Source organism: Patiria miniata, unplaced genomic scaffold (assembly GCF_015706575.1).
Source record: "Patiria miniata isolate m_02_andy unplaced genomic scaffold, ASM1570657v1 HiC_scaffold_5, whole genome shotgun sequence".
NCBI classification, from domain to species: Eukaryota; Metazoa; Echinodermata; class Asteroidea; order Valvatida; family Asterinidae; genus Patiria; species Patiria miniata.
In genome coordinates this window covers 2,502,956-2,522,727 of record NW_024037072.1, presented here as the reverse complement: position 1 = coordinate 2,522,727, position 19,772 = coordinate 2,502,956, and the positions used below count along the sequence as shown (strand labels likewise).

Here is a 19,772-nt window from a genome sequence, read left to right as displayed (position 1 = left end):
CGCCTACAGTTTGTTTGAGCCACTCATTCCAGGAATTTGCTGGTCATAGTCAAAGAAAAGAGAGGATTAGAAGGAGTATGTCCAGTACGTACGCCCATATATTAAAAAATGACAATATCAATATTAAAAAATGACATTGCTACGCCACTTGCATTGCGATGTGTCTGGCTTTGCCACAGACACGTCGCGCAATGCAAGTGGCGTAGCAAGGTCAGTTTTATATGGGCCGATCATAAAACTAGTAATCCCGCTGGCGTGGGACAGTGACACAAAAAGATTTGTCCCAAGGCTATTATGTACCGACCCGATGTCCAAACACTTTTAAGTTCGCACAAGGTCAGTGTGAGGTCAGTTTCTAACAATCAAGATACAGACCGCACTGATTTTTCCTGGTCCCGGGCCACGTACAAACACGTGTGAGGTAGTCTGCGAGACGGTGTGCTTACACAATGCCCAGTCAAGGCCGAAGATTAAATGATAAGAGTGCAGGCATAGCAGTTTTAAGAGGAGCATTTTTACTATGGAAGGAATTGAATAGTGTATCGAACAGTTTAAAAGGCGTTGAGGTTTGTCGTGCCCTGAATTGGTGACATTTTGACGCAATGGGGATATGTTCAAGGCGCAGTTCCATGGAGGAGACCACCAAAGAATTCAACTCCAACGGCTGCTTCATCCTACTGATGTCGTTCAGCGTCGTTGCGCAGTGGGGAGGTGTGTTTAAGAGTCTGGGAGTGCTTCTTCCCGCGTTGACTGATCAGTTTACCGACCACGTCTGGTTGACCGGAATAGCCGTATCGGTCATGGCAGTATCAGTCGACATAGCTGGTAACTAACTTGATGACTATTTTGAGCCAGATGGCACGTACTTTTTGTAGCTTCTAAGATCTCTGCCTTAAATATTAACAAGCTGATTTACCCGATCATAGATCAGGTTGGGCGTAGTGTTGGGGATGAAAATGTGGAGAGTTAAATGCACATGGGGGATTTAGTTGAGTAGACATGCAGTTATAGAAAGGCAATTTCTGACCACTAAAACCACTTTTTTAAGCAAAAGATAATCTTTTAAACATCATTTTTGAGTTTGGAGTCATTGAATCAGCTATTCTGAGCAATATAATCATTATAGTAGGCAAACATTTGTATTCTGTGAAGAAAAAGTGTGTGTGTGTGTGGGGGGGGGGGGGGGGGGGGGGGGAGGCGGGACCAAACAATGTCCCCCGCTTCAAAATGTGTGGGTGTACATGTACATGTGCGTGTACAAACACTGCCTTGTGGGGTACCGGAACAATGGGAGGTACCCCACAAGGAATGCCCGCCGACTTGCGGGGTACCGTTTTGGTACCCCGCAAGTTTTTCACGAAATAGATATATGGATTTTACTCAAAAACTAGGAATTTCCAGGGTGGGTTGATTGGTCGCAAGTGGAAGAGTTTTAGAAGAGGGATATTAAGTCCGAATTTCAGCCCAGGAAATTAACTATGGTTAAAATAAGAGCATTTTGACATCAGTGTGCGACGTTGCAAAATTTTAGTACACGAGAACAAAGGAAGTGCCTATGTAAGCGTGAGTATGTAAACACCGACAATCGTGGACGTAGGACAAAAGAATTGGGGCGCAAACAATGACGTTCACGATTGACCGAACGTCCACGATCTCAAATCGTTTACAAAACCAATGAGAGCTGTCGCTAAAAACTTAGTGTACAAACAAAGGAAAGAAGATTAGGGACAATGGGGCGTCCACGATTGCCGGCATTTACACACGTGTGTCTTTGTGTGTGTGTGTGTGGGGGGGGGGGGGGGGTTGTTCCCCGTCCCCCACCGATTGCGCCCATTGGAAACAAACGTAAACTTGAACTTCTTACAATTTTTTGCAATAGCACTCTATCATGTCACATTCTTGTACTTAACATAGCGAGCCTCTACCGTAGACCCAACCTCGTTTCCAGGGTGTCGAGCAGGCTGCAGTACGCGTTGACATCGACGGTTTTACGCGTAGCCCAGAAATACGCAGTGCAGACTTTAGATTGGTCCGATGCAGACCGCGCAAGGTATACTAATGGGTGGTCCTTGTAAGCATCAGAATGTTTATGTTGACTTTTATGCCGCATAATTGTGATAAAGAACGTTTGTACGGCAACCTTGGCTGTATTGATACAGTCAGTGTTTTAAAGTTTTATAATTTAATAGAAACACGTTTGTACACAGTAAAGTTAACTGACTCGCTTTTGCCTGTTTCTCCAACTTGCCGAAATAGCCTTTAATTGTTTTCGTTAGGTTTTTATTTGTTCATGGCTGTTAAGGCAACTTGCCGAAAACGCCAAACCGCCTTTGTATTCGTTAAAATTTTTCTTTCTTTCTTTTCTTCTCAGACTCCTGCCAAATCGTTTGTTCACGTTTTCGTCTTTCATGGCACTTTGGGCACTGACATCCATCCGAAAATTGACGTCATCATGACGTCATCACGTGCCATTTAAGATCACGTTAGAGGTGCATAATTTATAGGCTTATATCTACAGAACTACAGGTCCAATTGGGTTGAAACTTGGCATGAAATTAGACAGTAATGTGTTATAGATGAAAATTGAGGTGACGTCATGATGATGTTATCGCATGTCATGTGACGTCACATTAAAAGTGCATTTTTCTAAGGTCTATATCTACAGAACTATAGGTCTTATGGTTGTAACTGGGTGTGTATCTAAACCGGAATGTGTTTGACGTCCTGATGAAGTCACTTGCAAGGTACTATTTCAAAAGCCTATACATGTATCTACATAAGTATCAAGGTTCATGACTTGTGTCATTGACGCAACATTGATGTTGCATTTTAACGGTGTGCTTTATTAGGAACTACACACCTCGTCGCTCTGCAACACTCGACTGCACATGTATGTCTTATCAGTCTATTACATGACATGAACATGCAAAAACTATCAGTCTATAACGTGACTTAACATTAGCAAGATGCTGAAACAGCTAGGTGTTTGTCCAAAAACATAATTCTCGTTTTTCTTGACATTCCGATCAACTTCGTTGCCCTTCATCAAAGGTTGTTACCGTTACTCTCTGGCTGTAAGTTGGCGCGAGCACAACAGTCCAACATGTACGTGACTCAGCATGTAGCCCCCCCCCCAACCCACCCCGTGTCTGTCATGACCTCTGTCGTCCTAATCCAGATTGCTTCTATCACCATCTTGTAAATCGAACTGTTTCTTTTTGTCCAAGTTTTTGCTGTTGTACCAATCAATAATATTGTGCAAGTTTCCTGAGCTACTTGATCTGAACATTATTGCCGATTTATTTGCAGTCTGCCTTTGAAGCTTTCCTTTGGGCTCCTGTGTAAATTTTTCCTATGAGACACTGTTTCTACATCTTTTTAATGTTCTTTAAGTTTCACCTCAAATGTTCTGCCCGGCTTCCCCATGTGCACGTTTCACTGTCTGACTAGTGCCATCTAACGGTCAGACGTGTAACAACCTCTGATGAAAGGCCACGGTGTTGCTCGAAATGTCAAAAAAGGAAGTTTGATTGTGTAAAAATAACGTGTTTCTATTTAATTATACATCATTCACAATCAGATGAACCTGATCAAAGACGATTTATGTGTGACCGATTAGCCAGAAGACACGTTTCAAGGCCTTTACGAAAGGCCTGTTTGTAAAATTACGTTGTGGTTTGAGCCGAAAAACAAGAGGCTATACGTTGTTAGGGCGCACTCGTTGTGGAGTGTCATGGCCGAGCGGTTAAGAGCACTGCGCAATAGTCGTAGCCTTGTTGCCATTTTGTGATGGTCAATTAACGACGTTGAAGTACATGTACGCAAGTACGTACGGTACCATGTACACGTACGGGCGCCGCATGTACATGTTCATCGTACAAGGCCAGATTCTGCAGGTTTTTTGTGACACATTTCGTTCACATAATGATACAGAAAGGGGGAAAAGAAAAATCATTTCACAAAACCCTACTGTGTATATATCTCGATTTTTAAATGAACATTGCAAGCTATCTGCAATGATTCGTTGGACATTAATTTTGTGCATAAACTTTGGGAATGGAAGAATTACTTCTCACTTTGAAAAGAAACTTATATTATTCATCTATATTCATGCTTTCTTTAAAAAAAAATACTTTATGAATGTAAATTAAGAATTTTATGTACATATTATGCGTATTAAATTGACCCCTGCTTTTCCCTTCAATCATTGTTTTAATTTAATAAAAAAATACCTCCCTAATATCTAAAAAGGACTGATAATGCGACCGGAAGAATTACTTAACACTCCAAGTGCGGGACGGATCCCAGGTGCGTAAGCAGCATTACTTGCGACCGCTTGCAGCTACTTGCAATGGAAATACGAAGACACCATCAAACGAACGTCGTCCATTGTCCAATCACAAAATGGCAACTAGGCTACGACTATTGCGCAGTTTAAGAGCACTGGACTCAACCTCTGGTGTTTCTGATCAGCAGAGCGTGGGTTCGAGTCCCTGTCTTGACACTTGCGGTCCTAAGCAAGACACCTGAGTATTATTGCTTCGGATGGGACGTAAAGCCGTAGGTTCCGTGCGATGTGTGATGCACGTAAAAGAACCCAGTAGCACTATCGCTACTAGAGAAGGGGTTTCCGACGTTTCTGGCAGTGGCTGCTTGATGCGCCGCAGCACCTTGTAAACTATTTAAGGTGCTGCATAAAATAAGTCTCATATTTTCAAATACTTCATTTACCTGTCTTTAAAATTTAAATTAATATTAATATTCGCCCTGAGTACCTAATTGTTGGTAGATACGTGCGCTATATAAGACTCTGGTAGTACTTTTCTTTTTATCTTTCATTTCGATTTAAATGCGTGTATACTATTTCCGTCTTGTAGTCTTTTCATTATGAAGGTAGTTGTTACATAACCTTTTAGAATTCTTCCATCCACATGTTTTTCAGCTCTGTTCAGCACACTCTTTGAAGACAAGTTCGGCAGTCGACGGATGATAATTCTGAGCACGCTCATGGTTGGTGTGGGATTAGTGCTGGTTCCACTAGCTACGAGTATCATACACATCGCTGTTATTTTAGCCGTCGTTGTTGGTAAGAACTTGTGAAGACACACCAAATGCTGCTATAGTTAGTAAAACAGCTAATCCAAGGGTGCGTGCACAAAAACAATAAAACATCGCAAACATCAAAAAAATATCAGGTGTTGTATTACGTTCTGCTATACTCGGGTTCATATTTTTCGTACTTCTGAAAGAAAATACTTGTACCAATACTTGTACTCGTTGCAAAGTACAGTACGTGTGCCCATGAAAGTTCTTCGTCGGAGGTAATTAATATGCAAAATAATGCAACGAAGTTTATGAAGTAAACAGTCAACAATTGTTGACTGCTGTGATGTTTGACATGCCGTTTTTAAGTACCCTGTTCGCCTCCGGTGCTATGACCCATGAGTGGATTAAATAAAACATATCCCACATCACGGCAGTCAACAATTGTTTTGTTATATCGTGCCAACATGTCAAAAAGGTAAATGGTTGAAACTTTCTATGCAAAAGTGAAATGAAATCACTGCGATGTAACCTTTGATAACTGCACGCTTTCCTGCCGGACATGAGACTAAGCGGTTGCACTTCTCAGTCACGAGCGCGCGCGGGAACAGGCCGTTCACGCACGCGCAACATGCGCAATTTACATGCAGCACAGTGTATATTGAAGATTTATTTATGAAACGCATTGTATATGAAGTAGTTATTGACTAGACACGTTGCAGTTCTAGACCATTGAAATTGCAGTTTCCAGCACACGATATAACAATCATTTGTATCGACTGGACGTGTGACACTTTTGAGACCAATGGAATCCAAGACACGATGTAGTGAATGTATTTACCATTTTTTCTTTATTGTTAGACCTTTATTTCTTTCTACTCCTATTTTATTTTCCCACCTTGTTTCAGGCCCAGGCGTGGGGATCGGCATTGTTCTAAGTAAGGCTACTCTGGGACGTTCCTTCAGTAAGCGGTACAGTCTGGCCAGTGGAATAAGCCACACGGGACAAGTACTCTCTTTGCTTGCTTTTGCACCAATGGTGCAGCTTTTTCTCGATACCTATGGCTGGAGAGGAGCCACCTTGCTTCTTGCCGGGGTTTGCTTTCATCCAGCAGTCTGTGCTATACTTGCCAGAGAAAAACAACCACATTACGAGCTACCAGTTGATCAACATGACCAGCAGGAACCAAACAGCACCTGTAGGGTCTGCCTCAGATCTTGTTTCACTCGTGCATTGTCAACTCTGGATCTCCGAATACTTCTTCGGTTTAATTTCTGGGTAGTTTTCAGTTGCATGTTTGGGATTCGTTTCGTAAATACCGCTTGGTTCCTGTTTTACGTTTCTAATCTTCAATCCAAGGGTTTCTCACCCCAAGCGTCTGCTGCGATATGCTCGGCTTCGGGCGTCGGTTATTTTTTCGGATGCGTCCTGTTTGCGCCTTTTGTTGATAGAGGCCTCGTGAAGTGTTCGACAACAGTGATAATAAGCAGCCTGGCACTGAGTCTGTCGCTTGTCTTAGATCCATGGTTAAAGGACACACTGAGTGTGACCGTATTGACCGTTTTATACGGTCTGTCCTCATCATCGCTGTTTACCTTAATTGATGTGCTTACCAAGGAACTATTAGGTAGAGACAGACTGACAAGTGCGTTCTCGTGGATTGGATTTCTTGGAATGCTGGCAAACGTCCTCGGGGGATTTTTACCAGGTAAGCACACATCTTAATATAAAGAACTTATAAAATTTAAGTATCCTCTCAAAGTCCTGAAAAAAAAAACAACCGTGCATGTTGCAGGGAATGTCTACGAAACGATAGACACGAACCGTCGGGAACCATAGTCATGCGCTTTAGTTCGCACGTATCATAGATGCTATCTAGACACGTATGCCGCTAGACTTGGCCCAACTCGAGTGCTTGGTCTGGCAGTATGTATACACTTACACAGCCCACTATATATCAGGACCATTATTAGAAACGGTACGCATACGGGATACGTATATGCGGCTTGGAAAAAGTTTCTTGTGAAATTACCATTTTGCATGGTTATTTCATCTGACACATTATATGGGCAATTTACATTTCACATCAAAACGTTAAGATATATATGTGGGTTTGTAAATAACCACCCCAGCTAACACATCACGTTGCCACAACGATGTGCAAAGTTGTGAAAATGTTGCCATTTGGTAATGTATCACGACGACGTTAAAGCAACGTTGCTACAGCGTTTGACTGTATATTTGTTGGTTGTAAAAATGGTGCGTATCGGTAACGTTTGACATCGTAGTATGAAAGTCATCATATGACATTGTATTCACGTTGTATGGTGGTCGTTTCACAACGTTGTAATAAAGTAATAAACATGACGTTGTGGTTACGTTGTATGTAGGTGTTTTCATAACGTTGTTTTTGTGTTGTCAATATTACGTTGTCAGATGTAATTTAGAATGTTCACGACGTTGCCGCGAGGTTGTAATCATGACGTTGTGATATCGTTGCATGTAGGTTGTTTAATAACGTTGTTTTCAGTTGTGAAAAAAACGTTGTTACGAATTTGTAGTTTGGTATTTCACAACCTTGCTGTGATGTTAAAATCATAACGTTTTTCCAACATTGAATGTGGGTTAATCTCTCGTTGTCATGACGTTGTATATAAGAATTTACACTAAATTGCTGTGATGTTCCATTCATGACGTTATGATGACGTTGCATAAAGGTATTATCATAATGGTGCTGTTAAGCTGTAAATATCATGTTGTCGTGACATTGTATCTTGGTATTTTTACAGCATTGCTGTGATGTTGTGATCCCGACGTTGCTGTAACGTTTGTGCTTTGACAATATATAAGTTGCAATTATGCTGTGCAAATCACGTTGTTGTTACGAGCCATGCTTTTATAGTGTTGATAATTGTGTTCTGAACAAACGTTAATTGTGATACGATGTACTGAATGTTAAAATCACTAAGACTGTTTTTTCAAGGGACGAAAACAAATCACATAGGGATGTTTTCGGTTTGCTGAAAGAACGCACACCTTGTTTTGTGATCCGTCGACAGAACTTCAAAACGGTGGTTGTGTTTAAAATTCCGCAGCTTGAAAAGTACATGAATCATTAGAATGATTCTTGTACTAAAAGAAAGTTTATGAATCGGGCATTCATATCGTAGATTTAAAAAGTGCTACATGCAGAACTTCACTAAAACAATAGTCCTGACATTTGGTTTTTTTTTGCACACCCTAGTTGTAGTAAGATTATTTCGATACATGAAAAAGATCCACTACTTGGAACCTTATACCGGCAAGAGTCCGGTAGTCTCCTGATGACGAACAGATCACACTGTTCACAACGTTGAGTTATAACAACGGGTTCTTCTAAGACCGACTTAACTCAAAATAGATAATATGCACATGGTGTTAGGCCTACCCCAAACCTTCCATACTTTGTTCATGTCCACAATGCAAACCTACAAGTCTCATGAAAAATGTTGACAGGTTTAACGAAAGTGCACAAATATGTAAATTAACAGCCCAGTGTAACAATGTTTATGTATGTGCACGAAATTTGTTATTTTTAAAATAATTTTTATCTTTCATTATACCCGAACTTGAGCAGGAATTAAGCTGGGATTGACTTTCCGCTTCCCAAGGCTTAGAACTCTGATAATTGAAAAAGCAACTTTGTTCTGGGGCGCATACGTTTCCTATACCCGCACCGATTCTAATGGTACCATCCGAACTCCCCCGTTACAAACACATACATTCTTTTAACAACATAATTGGCTTTGCGTTGATTTATTTATATTAACATTTTCTTGTAAAGGTTGGATATACGACACGACCGGCAGCTATGACCTGACGTTCATCATTATGGGCATTACACCAGCTGTAGCTCTCATTCCCCTGGTCATTGGAAGAATCACGAAACGGGTATGAGATATGGAAAAGGCACTGAAAATAAATTGGTTAACAAATTCTCAAATTGAAAAGGACTAAAACTGCCGCAAACTGCTTATAATATACTGACTGGATTGACGTTAAATATATTAATGAACAAAATGAGAGGGCGTAACATTTCAGATCCGAGCATGACCTTTCTGAAAGACAAAATTACAGTAGTTCACAAACAAAAAAACAAAAAAACAAAAAAACACCCCAACACCCCAACAAACAAACAAACAAACAAACAACAAACAAACAGGGGGCCGGACGAACCAAAGGAGTGTGGCAGTAGGTAGTGATCAAAGGGGATGAAGGGTTGGGGCAGGGACGGTCGTGCTGTTGGGTGATGAGGGAGAATGGGAGCGGGTGAAGAGCTAGTGGGTGATGCAGGGGAAGGACCAAAGGACTGTGGCAGTGGATTAAGTTACCGCGGAGGACAACAAAAGAGGTGATATCCCCAAGATGGTTAGCCAGAAGGATAACCTTTAACAAATGACAATCGGGGGGGGGGGGTGAAAAGATTAGTCCTTCCCTTCCTGGATGTTGAGTCCGAGTAATTGAATAGTCCGAAGACGCTTCATCCACACTTTCTCATAGCATTGTAGGCCTAATAACAGAAGCAAAAATTAGAAAAACGACAGCAGCAGCTTGTTAAGGCGTAAGGGTGGTCGAAGAATTTCGTCGTCTAATTAGCCTATGCCAAAGCTGCATCGCGCCAATGAAAATTGTTGGTGCTCATCATTAATTGATGAGGCATAGGAACCAAGTGATATCAAGCTATCAGCCCGGTTGGTTTGTAATGTCCGTTACACGCTAAAACCCGTGTCAATTAAAATTACATCTTTTAATTTTATTAATGGGGATACCAGGATAAATAGGTACGTTTTAAGACCTCGTTTTCTGATTTTTTTATCAACAGAATCGTACAGGATTAGAAAGCAAAAATAAAGGCGAAGCGAAGTCTAACATGTTATTTTATATCCAATCTATTTCCATCCTCGTCTTCATGTGAGGTAAATTATTAAATGGACAGTTTATGTCTTCAAATTGAAGGGATCTCATTCAGTCTTCTAAAGAAACAAATACTAGTAATTGCCTCTATTTGAAATTAAACTTCATACCCATTTAACTGTTTGATGAAGTTAAATGTGAATTGTTATTTGTTTTGACCTAAACTAATAACGATAATACGCAAAAAAATCATGTGACACTGGAAAATTTACACTGTCATAAATGAAAGACGAATGTGTATATTATACAGGGTGAGTAAAAAAAATGTTGGGACCATTGTTTTAGTTACCAGTGTTTTAGTGCAGTTCTGCATGTAGCACTTTCATAATATAGTTTATAAAAGCCCAATTCATAAGCTTTGTTTTAGTACAAGAATCAATCAAATCACTAATTGTTCTTTCTTCAAAACGAAAACAAATCACATAGAAATGTGTGTAAATTGTTTTCGTTTTGCTGAAAGAACGCACAATTTTAATTTTTTTTTTGGGGGGGGGATCTGTGGACAGAACTTTGAAACGGTGGTTGTGTGTTAAATTAAAAAACAAAAGGACATGAGTGATTTGAATGGTTCTTTAATGGTACTAAAAGGAAGCTCATGAATTGAGCTAGAATTTAAAGTGCTACATGCAGAACTTCAGAAAAAAAATAATCCCGACATTTGGGTTTCGTTTTTTTGTTTACTCTCCCTGTAGTAAGATTATGTTCGATACATGAAAAAAAAATTCAATTACTGGTTCTCCGCCAAGACGACCCTTTAAACAATGACTACCTTTTATTAAAAAAGTTTAAGTCTGAAACAAAGTATACACTGTAAAAACGATCTCTAAAAGTAATTTTAAAGATACCTATATCCAAATATAAATTGAACGTTTTAAGATGTGAAAATTGCAAGAAAAACTAGAGGTTCGCGTTTGTTGTTACAAACGGATAGTGGTCGGGTAGACAACTTTTTCATTAGACATTATGCAGTTAAGTTATGAATATGTTTATGTCAGAAAAAATAAGGAAACTAATTAATTAAGAACTTTAACATTTCCAGTACCAATTATTTTGTACGAAAAGAATGCGTCTTTTAGGGTATGATCAATTACAGTTAACATTTAGGTACACGTGCAAGTTATTTCTGGTTTGATGACGTCATCAGTCAAAAAAAGTGAAGGGAGGACACTTGTTTATCATTAAGTAAAAATAATGCATGGAAATATGGAAATTAAGTGCATGTAATAATAACACCCGGCTTCTGGTTAGATGACGTCACAGTATATGGAAGCAAAAGGTCAATATTAAGTGTAACAGATATCGTTTTGGGGCCAAAAAACAAGGTCATGAGACAGGGATCATATGACAGATTTCAATTAAAACGGGATGTATAGGATCAATTTCATAAAAATTTCAATGAGGGTTTTACATTTAAAAAGATTAAAAAGTTTTTGATGTGCCGCTAGAGAGCGCCCTTTCGTGGGATGACGTCAAAATTATGTTTTTGTGTTTGGCACTCCTCACTAAACATTTCCATAATGTATTTGTCTGTAGTAAAATGCTTCCGTTTTAGAGATCAATTAAATTTCGATTGCAACACCGAGAGTGAAGGTCAAGCAGTTTTGTGCCCGGGAATAAGAAATGTTGCTCAAGGCACCGTCTACTACCTCACGAAAATATGAACACGATACTCTATTTAGTTCAAGAGATGTAGGTCAAACTATTTTGTCAAATCGTGCCCTCAAATCGCTTGTAATTTGATACGTGATGACGTCATGATGACGTAACAAGCTTTATAACATCTTCCTAACATGGTACAAGTTCACACCAGGTTTTATGATCATCCCGTAAACCGTTCGGAAGAAATTGTGCTTTGTTTTGATTTCAGGCTAATTTTTTTATCATTTTGATTTCACCTAACTTTGACCTTCCGGTAGACCCGGAAGTAAAGGTCAAGCAACTTCACGTACAGACAAAAAATGTTAATCAATTAATGGTCTATCTGATAACAGAATACAAACATCATTGGTTACTTTGTTCAAGAGTTATAGGTAAAAGTAATTGGTCACTTTTTCAGCTAGAATCGCTTGTAATTTGACACCCGATGACGTCATAATGACGTCAGAGTAATATGCACCACTCAGGATGAGGGTCGATGTATATTGAAAGTTACAAGTTCATATCATAAACCGTTAAGGAGAAAAGCCGCGGAAACGTGCAGTTACGAAAAAAGGAAAGAAAGAAATGAAGATTAATCGTAACAACTCCAAAGAGTGGTCGGGTTCTGCCCGACCACTCAATAATTACAATGGGCTAGTATAAACACATAATCGCTTTGCAGAATTTTATTAAATCTAACACAAATTACAAATTACGTCAAAGTACAACACCTTCGAGGTATCTGCAAGAAATGTGTAATTCTGTTTAGATTGTTATCCTTAATTTACTCAACCGTCACAGGCTCCTCAAATTTGACTCGAGAAGATTATTGTTTTCAGATTTAATGCGGTGGTGGGTTAAACTTTTTCTTTTTACTTTTCAAGTTAATTAATTAAAGATTTATGATTCTGGTGGAGGGTTTGATAAGATACAGTGTTTTTTCCTGAAGGATATATACTTTATATTATTTGTTGTGATATCTTGCTTAATCAGATGCAGTCATTAGTTTCCTAAAGTGCGATTAATTTCTTTTATTTCTTGTACATATTATTGTGATCTATGCAGAATGGCTTATTTGTAGAAATAAACCAATTTAAAAAAGTGCCGTCCGATTTTACAGATGACTGAACAGTCTGTTGCACCATACGGGCAGAAAGTCGTACACATGCATCCGTAAATCACTCATTTGAGTAAATAATTGGTTATAGGACGACCGATGTCAAGCCATTGAAAGCTAATCCTGCATTAGGCCTAATCACTCAGTTATTTCTACATGCATGCCAAAATCAATCCGCAATTGGTTTACTCAAGTTGAAGACAGGACTAATGGATAGGACAACTGACCTGTTTTATCCTTGATGCACACAAAGCCAACACAATGTGCACGGAATAGTATGAAACCTAGGGGTATCCGACATACTCCAAAAGTCCAGCCTGTTGTTTGCACGTCTTTAAATCAACTTATTATTTTGGTCTGTACAAATCTATGTCAGCGGCTTGTATTAAGCAAGTCTAATATAATATTTAAAAAAAAAATAGCAAAAGAAAATGACGAAAAAATATGATATTGGACATATATAAAAATGGGGACCGAGTCAAGGCCTATTAAATGCTATTTGCTGTGGAGAAAGGGTGCGTTGCAGAGTTACCGCGATCAAAATAATATCACGATCTATGAACGAGGGAAATATACTCGTCGACACTATATATTGAGATTTTATGTCAGATTGATTAACATTTAAAAATGTCGACTTTCCCACACCAGTTGACAAAATAATCTATCGATAAACGTTTTTGACTACGAGTCAGGAGATGTACGACCAATATATCTAAATACACAGATGGTGATGCTCTTGATCTGTTGTTGTTTTCTACGGATTGACTTGAAAGAGTCACTGCTGTTGGATATAGTCCAGCGGATATGTGAAAAAATTGTGCACTTTTCCATAAAAGTGTGAAACTTGGCACAGATGTTCATATTCATGCGAGAAAATGTTTTTAAAAAAGGGGGGCAGGACTCATCATGCCCGCAGTGAAAACGGTTGTTCCCCACTTCACAAAGACATAATGGCTCCACATCTGGATTTTTTCCCCTCATAAATATAAACGTCTGTGGGACGTTTTATTCGTTCATGAAATATGAGTACAATTTTTCCCAAGGTAGGCATAATATTTACCCCCCATTTTTTAAATGGCTGCCACGCCCCCAAAAAGGTACTTTTGTGGTGGCTCCGAATCTGGAAAACACTCATAGTCTATATAATTATGTCTTTGTGAAGTTTCCTGCTTTTGTAAAAGTGCACAATTCATCGATATTTTGTCACATATCCGCTGGACTAATAAAACAGTTTTCCAGAATATTTTATCATGCAAAAAACCACAAGGAGAAAAACATTTGTTTTTTGGTCGCAAATGTCTGTTCCGCCGCCAGCTACAGCGGCAAAAAGAAAATCACGCAGAAGACTCGCGTTCACAGAGAGGGGTGTTAGAGGCATTGAGAGTCCCCCAGTTACACGAGCAGCCAGTACCCTACACCTAGCATACCCCTTTGAATTTTTAAAAAAGAACCCCACTAAACGCCCTGCCCTTTGCAAATTTTAAACAGCGCTCTCTATAGTTTTTTTTTTGAGACTCAGACGTTTAAAAAATAACTTAGACTAAAAAAAAATCATATTTATATCAAATTAAAAAAAAAACTCCAATATACCTGGAGTAGGGTAAATTAGATTAAAACTTTATAAGCAATGATAACTGAAAGCAGACAATATGATCAAATGTTATTAATAAGTCTGTACGTCACAGCCAACATAGACTTGGCCAAGTCTGGGTTGCGTTCGGTCTGTATCTAAATGTGCCGTTTCGCATACGTACACTTTCACTGTACACGCTGTACCATAACGCGCCCTCATGCGTCAAAGCCAGACCAACATGCTAAAAACATATATGGACATGTTATTTTTATGTGAATTGCTAACTTTTGCACCGCATGTATGCACACGCTCTGTAATACCGTTACATGCACACACATGTACGTATAATACGCGTGTTGTACAATGTACATGTAGTGTGTGCGCATTGTTATACGGCCTGTGGAACGCGTGCTGAAGTGTGTACCTTGTCATGCTTCTGGAAAGACGTACACTAAGTGATTTTTGCGATTTTTTTTTAAGATACCGACTGAAATTACAATAAGCCTTTTCGGAGTTCCAACTGCGCATTCGTAACCTGTGACAACGCGCATTGTTTGTCTCAAATGGCCTTTGACATCATCGCGCCACTGACTTCACAAAAAGGCTGTTTGTGCATTGTGGGTACTGTCAAAGGGCATTTGAGACAAACAATGTGCGTTGTCACAGGTTACGAATGCGCGCAGTTGGAACTCCAAAAAGGCTTATTAAAATTAATCAGTCCTTGAAGAACGTACTCTATAGCTCTTTACACTTGTTTAATCAATAAGATTCCAAAATATTTGCGCATGTAACGTGATAAATATCAGAGTCCTCTTGTATATATTACAAATGGTTTGATATAGGCATATAGCTTTAAAATACAAAGATAAGCATTATATTTTGTACACAAAGTATTTATAAGCACTCAGTAGCGACCATCGCCCAACTGATAAGTCACCCCAACAAAATGTACAAATGTGAGCAAATTCCAACGAGTCTGTGCCAACGCAAACAGTTGTATCGTTTTTTTGCTGCCAAATCTGAGCGATATGTGAGTCTATAGTTAACATTTCCCGAATTTCATTTCTAATTTTCTAAACAAAGGATACTTTAAATTAAAAAAAAATATGATATTATACGTATTTTGTTGGCATAAACTCGTTGGATCCCTACAGTTTGTTTAAGCCACCCCTTCGAGGAATTTGCTTGTCAAAGTAAAAGAAAAGAGAGGCTTAGACTTTGTACGTACGCCCAGGTTTCATACTCCTTTTCGATCGAAATGCCCTTTTCCCGCCAGCACGTTTACCACCCCCGCCCAAAAAAAAAATGTGGAGTATAGCCCTTTTCTAATGAAAAGCCTTTTTCTTTTAAATAAAAAGCAGACGCCCCCCCCCCCTTTTTTTTTAGCAAGCGGCCTGTAACCAGGGCCCCTTCCCCCTTTTGATTTTACAGAGGCCAAGTGACCGTAGAAAAGACCCCGACTGCAGTTCAGAACGGATGGACGAGTGCCCTTTACAAGAACCTTTACCCCCCCCCCCCAATAAAAATGACCTTGCTACGCCACTGGTAGACTTGCAATGCGCGTAGTCTGGTTCCCAGACCAAATTGATGCTGACTGTTTGTGATAAAATTACCGACTTGGAGTCTTGAATGGAGAATACGTTTTCAATTGTGTACACAACATAATGGAAGCATTTTTAAACGCTAGCAAATTCAATGCGATCACTCTGATTGGTTCAGATTATAGGCCGCGAAGGAAGATCGTTCACATTACTTCGAGGGTTTGTACTTTGGGTTGTGTTACATTACAAAACTCATTATAAGACATACACGACTAAAAAAAACGAACTTATATCACAATGATAAATTTATTTCTATACACAATTGACCAAGCTCAATGTATTGGGCGTTATTTGCCAGATCTGCAAACATGTCCCTGGCGTATTGAGAAGAACTCCCCATGTAACGGAATGAATTAATGAGTCCTCATTTGCACAGCAGTTCGCGATTGGATCTCACCGCAAAAATGCACTGCATATGTATTGCACTGCTTGCATATATAAAACGGTGCGAGTACATAAATCGTCAAGTCGTTAGATTTGTCGCGCCGCGACATGGACAAATCTAACGACTTGTCCTCAAGTCTATGCCACTGGCATTGCGATGTGTGTGGCTTGAAAATTATATGGGCGGATCATAAAACTAAGCTCGCTTGCAGTATCAACATCAGACTTAGACCAAGGCTATACAAACCCGACGTGCCCAAACATACTTTCATGGGATCGTACAAGGTCAGCTTCTATAACAATCACGATACAGACTGCACTGAGTTTCTAGGTTTGTATCGAGTTATATATGCAAATGCTTTTGATGTTTGTTGTGCTCTGAATTGGTGACATTTTGACGCAATGTGGATATGTTCAAGGCGCAGTTCCACGGGGGAGACCACCACAAAATTTAACTCCAACGGTACGGCTGCTTCATCGTACTGATGGCTTTCAGCATCGTTGCGCAGTGGGGAGGCGTGCTTAAGACGGTGCCGCGTGAAAGTTGGCAGTGCCTTTGTTCGTCCAGCAGAGCTCCAGTTATTGAATATCACACGTTATCCACGGAGCCATCTCCTGTCGAACGTCTGATTTATCAAAGCATGCAGATTTATGCAAGCCGCGCGCCAGCCAATCGGAGACGACTTTAATAAATCGTGACGTCATTTCATCCCAAAATCAGGACTAACGCTGTGATTGGTCAATTCGTATGCAGCGTTTTGTAATACAACAACAGCCGGGAGCGCATTCGCGTAACATGATACCGAGCGCCGCGCGCCGTGACATTTTTTTTTTAAATCCATGTCTATGACGCGCAACGGGTGAATGACCGAAGACCCGATAGACCTATATAAAGCGCCTGCTGATTGGTCAAAATCTAGGAAGACAAGACGCGGGGTCTTGCCTAATTAATCAGCTAATTAATTAATTAATCTGTTCGCGCATAATAGACCACGGCATTCGCTGTGGTCTATTACATATGTAGGGGACCCAATGATACCCCTTTAATTTGTTTCATGTCCTTCCTTGTCGTCCTTAGTTTTGTTCGTAACGGGTTGTCCGGAAAAACATTGCGCAAAATGATCTTTAATTTAGTACGTGTAGTTCATTACAAGTTTAAATCATTGGAAATGCGGGCCAAGGACCTTGAAATGTAACAACATTTGTTTATTTTTTATCAATGTTCTCTTTGTTGTAAATTTCCGAGGTTTGGCGGCCTAATATAAACTTTAAGTTTTTCCGAAGGGTTTAGACTGTACTACACAGGCACATAAATGCCGCCCAAAAACGCGGGTTTTGGCACCGCCTGCCCGACTCTTTGCAGGCAATCATGTCCTTTCTTTTACTCCCATTTTTTTAGCGTTAAATTCATTATTTGGTGGAAACTTTTGGGTCAGATGGCCTACTACCTTTACCGCAATTTATCATAGACTGGTTTAATAAGGATGGGGATGGCTTTTGTTGGATTGAAAATGTGGAATTTAGGTGAAGTTTGAGGTAGTGTAATGTTGGAACTTTAACGTTGATTTTTGACAATAGTGACATGTACGTGCGTTGTGATTGTGTAAAACATCACCTGGGTTAACGTGCAAGACTTACGAAATGTATTGGATTGTGGGATTTGATTTGGATTTCATGTGACATCAGTAATTTAACTGTAACATCTATACATGTGTGAGATTAAGTGTAGTTAACCTGGAACTCTGGATCGCTCGCTGTCAAGTTTAGTAGGCATGGCGGCCGTGTTGGATACTCGAGGGCGGGTTTGTGTGCGTGTGGTGTGTGTGTTTGTGGGGGGGGGGGTCCCATCCCCCACCGATTGCGCCCATTGGAAAACAAACGTAAATTTGAACTTCTTACATTTTTTTGCAACATTACTCTATCATGTCACACGCTTGTACTTAACATAGCCTCTACCGTAGACCCAACCTCGTTTCCAGGGTGTCGAGCAGGATACAGTACGCGTTGACATCGACGGTTTTATGCATAGCCCGGAAGTACGCAGTGCAGGCTTTAGACTCCGATGCAGACCGCGCAAGCTATACTAATGGGTGGTCCTTCTATAAGCATTCATGGCACTCGGCGCAGGGGCGGCAAGCAAAGCAAAGGAAACAATAGGGGCACTTCGTGGCCACGCACATATGCAGAAAAATATTTTGCCAAGGTCACCCATGACTACTGTTTGGTGAACACTGTTGTAGAACGGGCAAGTAGAACACGTAAACGGAGCCCTTACGTTGAAGCCGCTGACCACGCACAGTCTTGACTCGAAATAAAGCCAACACAAAGGGCGGCCAGGCAGTCAACGTGAAAGCGCACACGACGCCAATTCCTGTACAAAAACGAAGTCACGAAAAATCGAAGAAACGGGTCGCCGGTCCACAGGCACAGCTTTAAAATACAAAGACTGATAAGCATTATATTTTGTACACAAATTATTTATAAGCACCCATTAGCGACCATCGCCCAACTGATAAATTCACCCCAACAAAATGTACAAATGGAAGCAAATTCCAACGAGTCTGTGCCAACGCAAACAGTTGTACCGTATTTTGCTGCCAAATATGAGCGATATGTGGGTCTAGATAACAATTCCCGAATTTCATATCTAAGGTTTTAAATTGTTTTAAATGACACTCCTAATTTTCATTAAAAAAAGGGACTTAAAAAAATACGATATTAGACGCATTTTGTTGGCATAAACTCGTTGGATCCCTACAGTTGGATCCCTACTGTTTGAACCACTCATTCCAGGAATTTGCTGGTCAAAGTCAAAGAAAAGAGAGGATTAAACTTGGACATATTAAGTATGTCCAGTCATATCAATTCCTTTTCGCTCCTTTTCAATGCACCACACAACCGCTCGAACATCCCCCATTGGAACGATATATGGAATCAGCGGGGTATTTTCAGTTTTAAAGTCATAACTAACAAACGCGGTAAAAGTTTTTGTCCTTAATCGAGTATTATGAAGGCTATATTATAATGCTTCCAATTAATGTGATTTATATTAGAAAAGAAGCCGACTAAACTCCGTCATTTTCAGGATAAACTTCACAGCTCTCCCCAGTTTTTGGTTCAAATTTGTGTGTAAAGTCGCTTTTCCGCTCAGTTTATGCTGCACTGACCATCTTCAACTCGCCATAATTTCCGCTAGCGCCCTCCTTTGACTTTCTTAATCGCACAGTAGACTTTGTGGTTCATAAGCTAACTATCAATGTAAAATTCATCATGATTGGGCAATGTTAACCCCCATCCAAAATGAGACAAAGAATATCCATCCAATAAAGTAAGCTCTTTGATCCATGGACAAGTATACACAATGCAACGTGCCACGTACACACACGTGTGTTGTAGTCAGCGGGACGGGTGTGTTTAGACAATACTCAAGGCTGAAGATTAAATGATAAGAGTGCAGGCATA

The 19,772-nt window shown here is 40.0% G+C and overlaps 1 protein-coding gene across 1 annotated transcript; it reads left to right on the top strand.

Moving 5' to 3' along the window:
- The first annotated feature begins 389 nt into the window (after positions 1 to 389).
- Positions 390 to 9,622, top strand: LOC119741912 (monocarboxylate transporter 13-like). Its single transcript, XM_038217858.1, has 4 exons — positions 390 to 825; positions 4,943 to 5,086; positions 5,952 to 6,752; positions 8,868 to 9,622. The coding sequence occupies exons 1-4, from the start codon at positions 603 to 605 to the stop codon at positions 8,978 to 8,980; spliced, it is 1,281 nt and encodes a 426-aa protein (XP_038073786.1). The 5' UTR covers positions 390 to 602; the 3' UTR covers positions 8,981 to 9,622.
- The last annotated feature ends 10,150 nt before the right edge of the window (positions 9,623 to 19,772 follow it).

Excerpts from the sequence above, each read along its gene's own strand:
- LOC119741912 (XM_038217858.1), top strand. The coding sequence starts at position 603 with ATGGGGATATGTTCAAGGCGCAGTTCCATGGAGGAGACCACCAAAGAA. Across the intron at positions 826-4,942 it reads AGTATCAGTCGACATAGCTG|CTCTGTTCAGCACACTCTTT; the intron begins GTAACTAACTTG and ends CATGTTTTTCAG. Across the intron at positions 5,087-5,951 it reads TATTTTAGCCGTCGTTGTTG|GCCCAGGCGTGGGGATCGGC; the intron begins GTAAGAACTTGT and ends ACCTTGTTTCAG.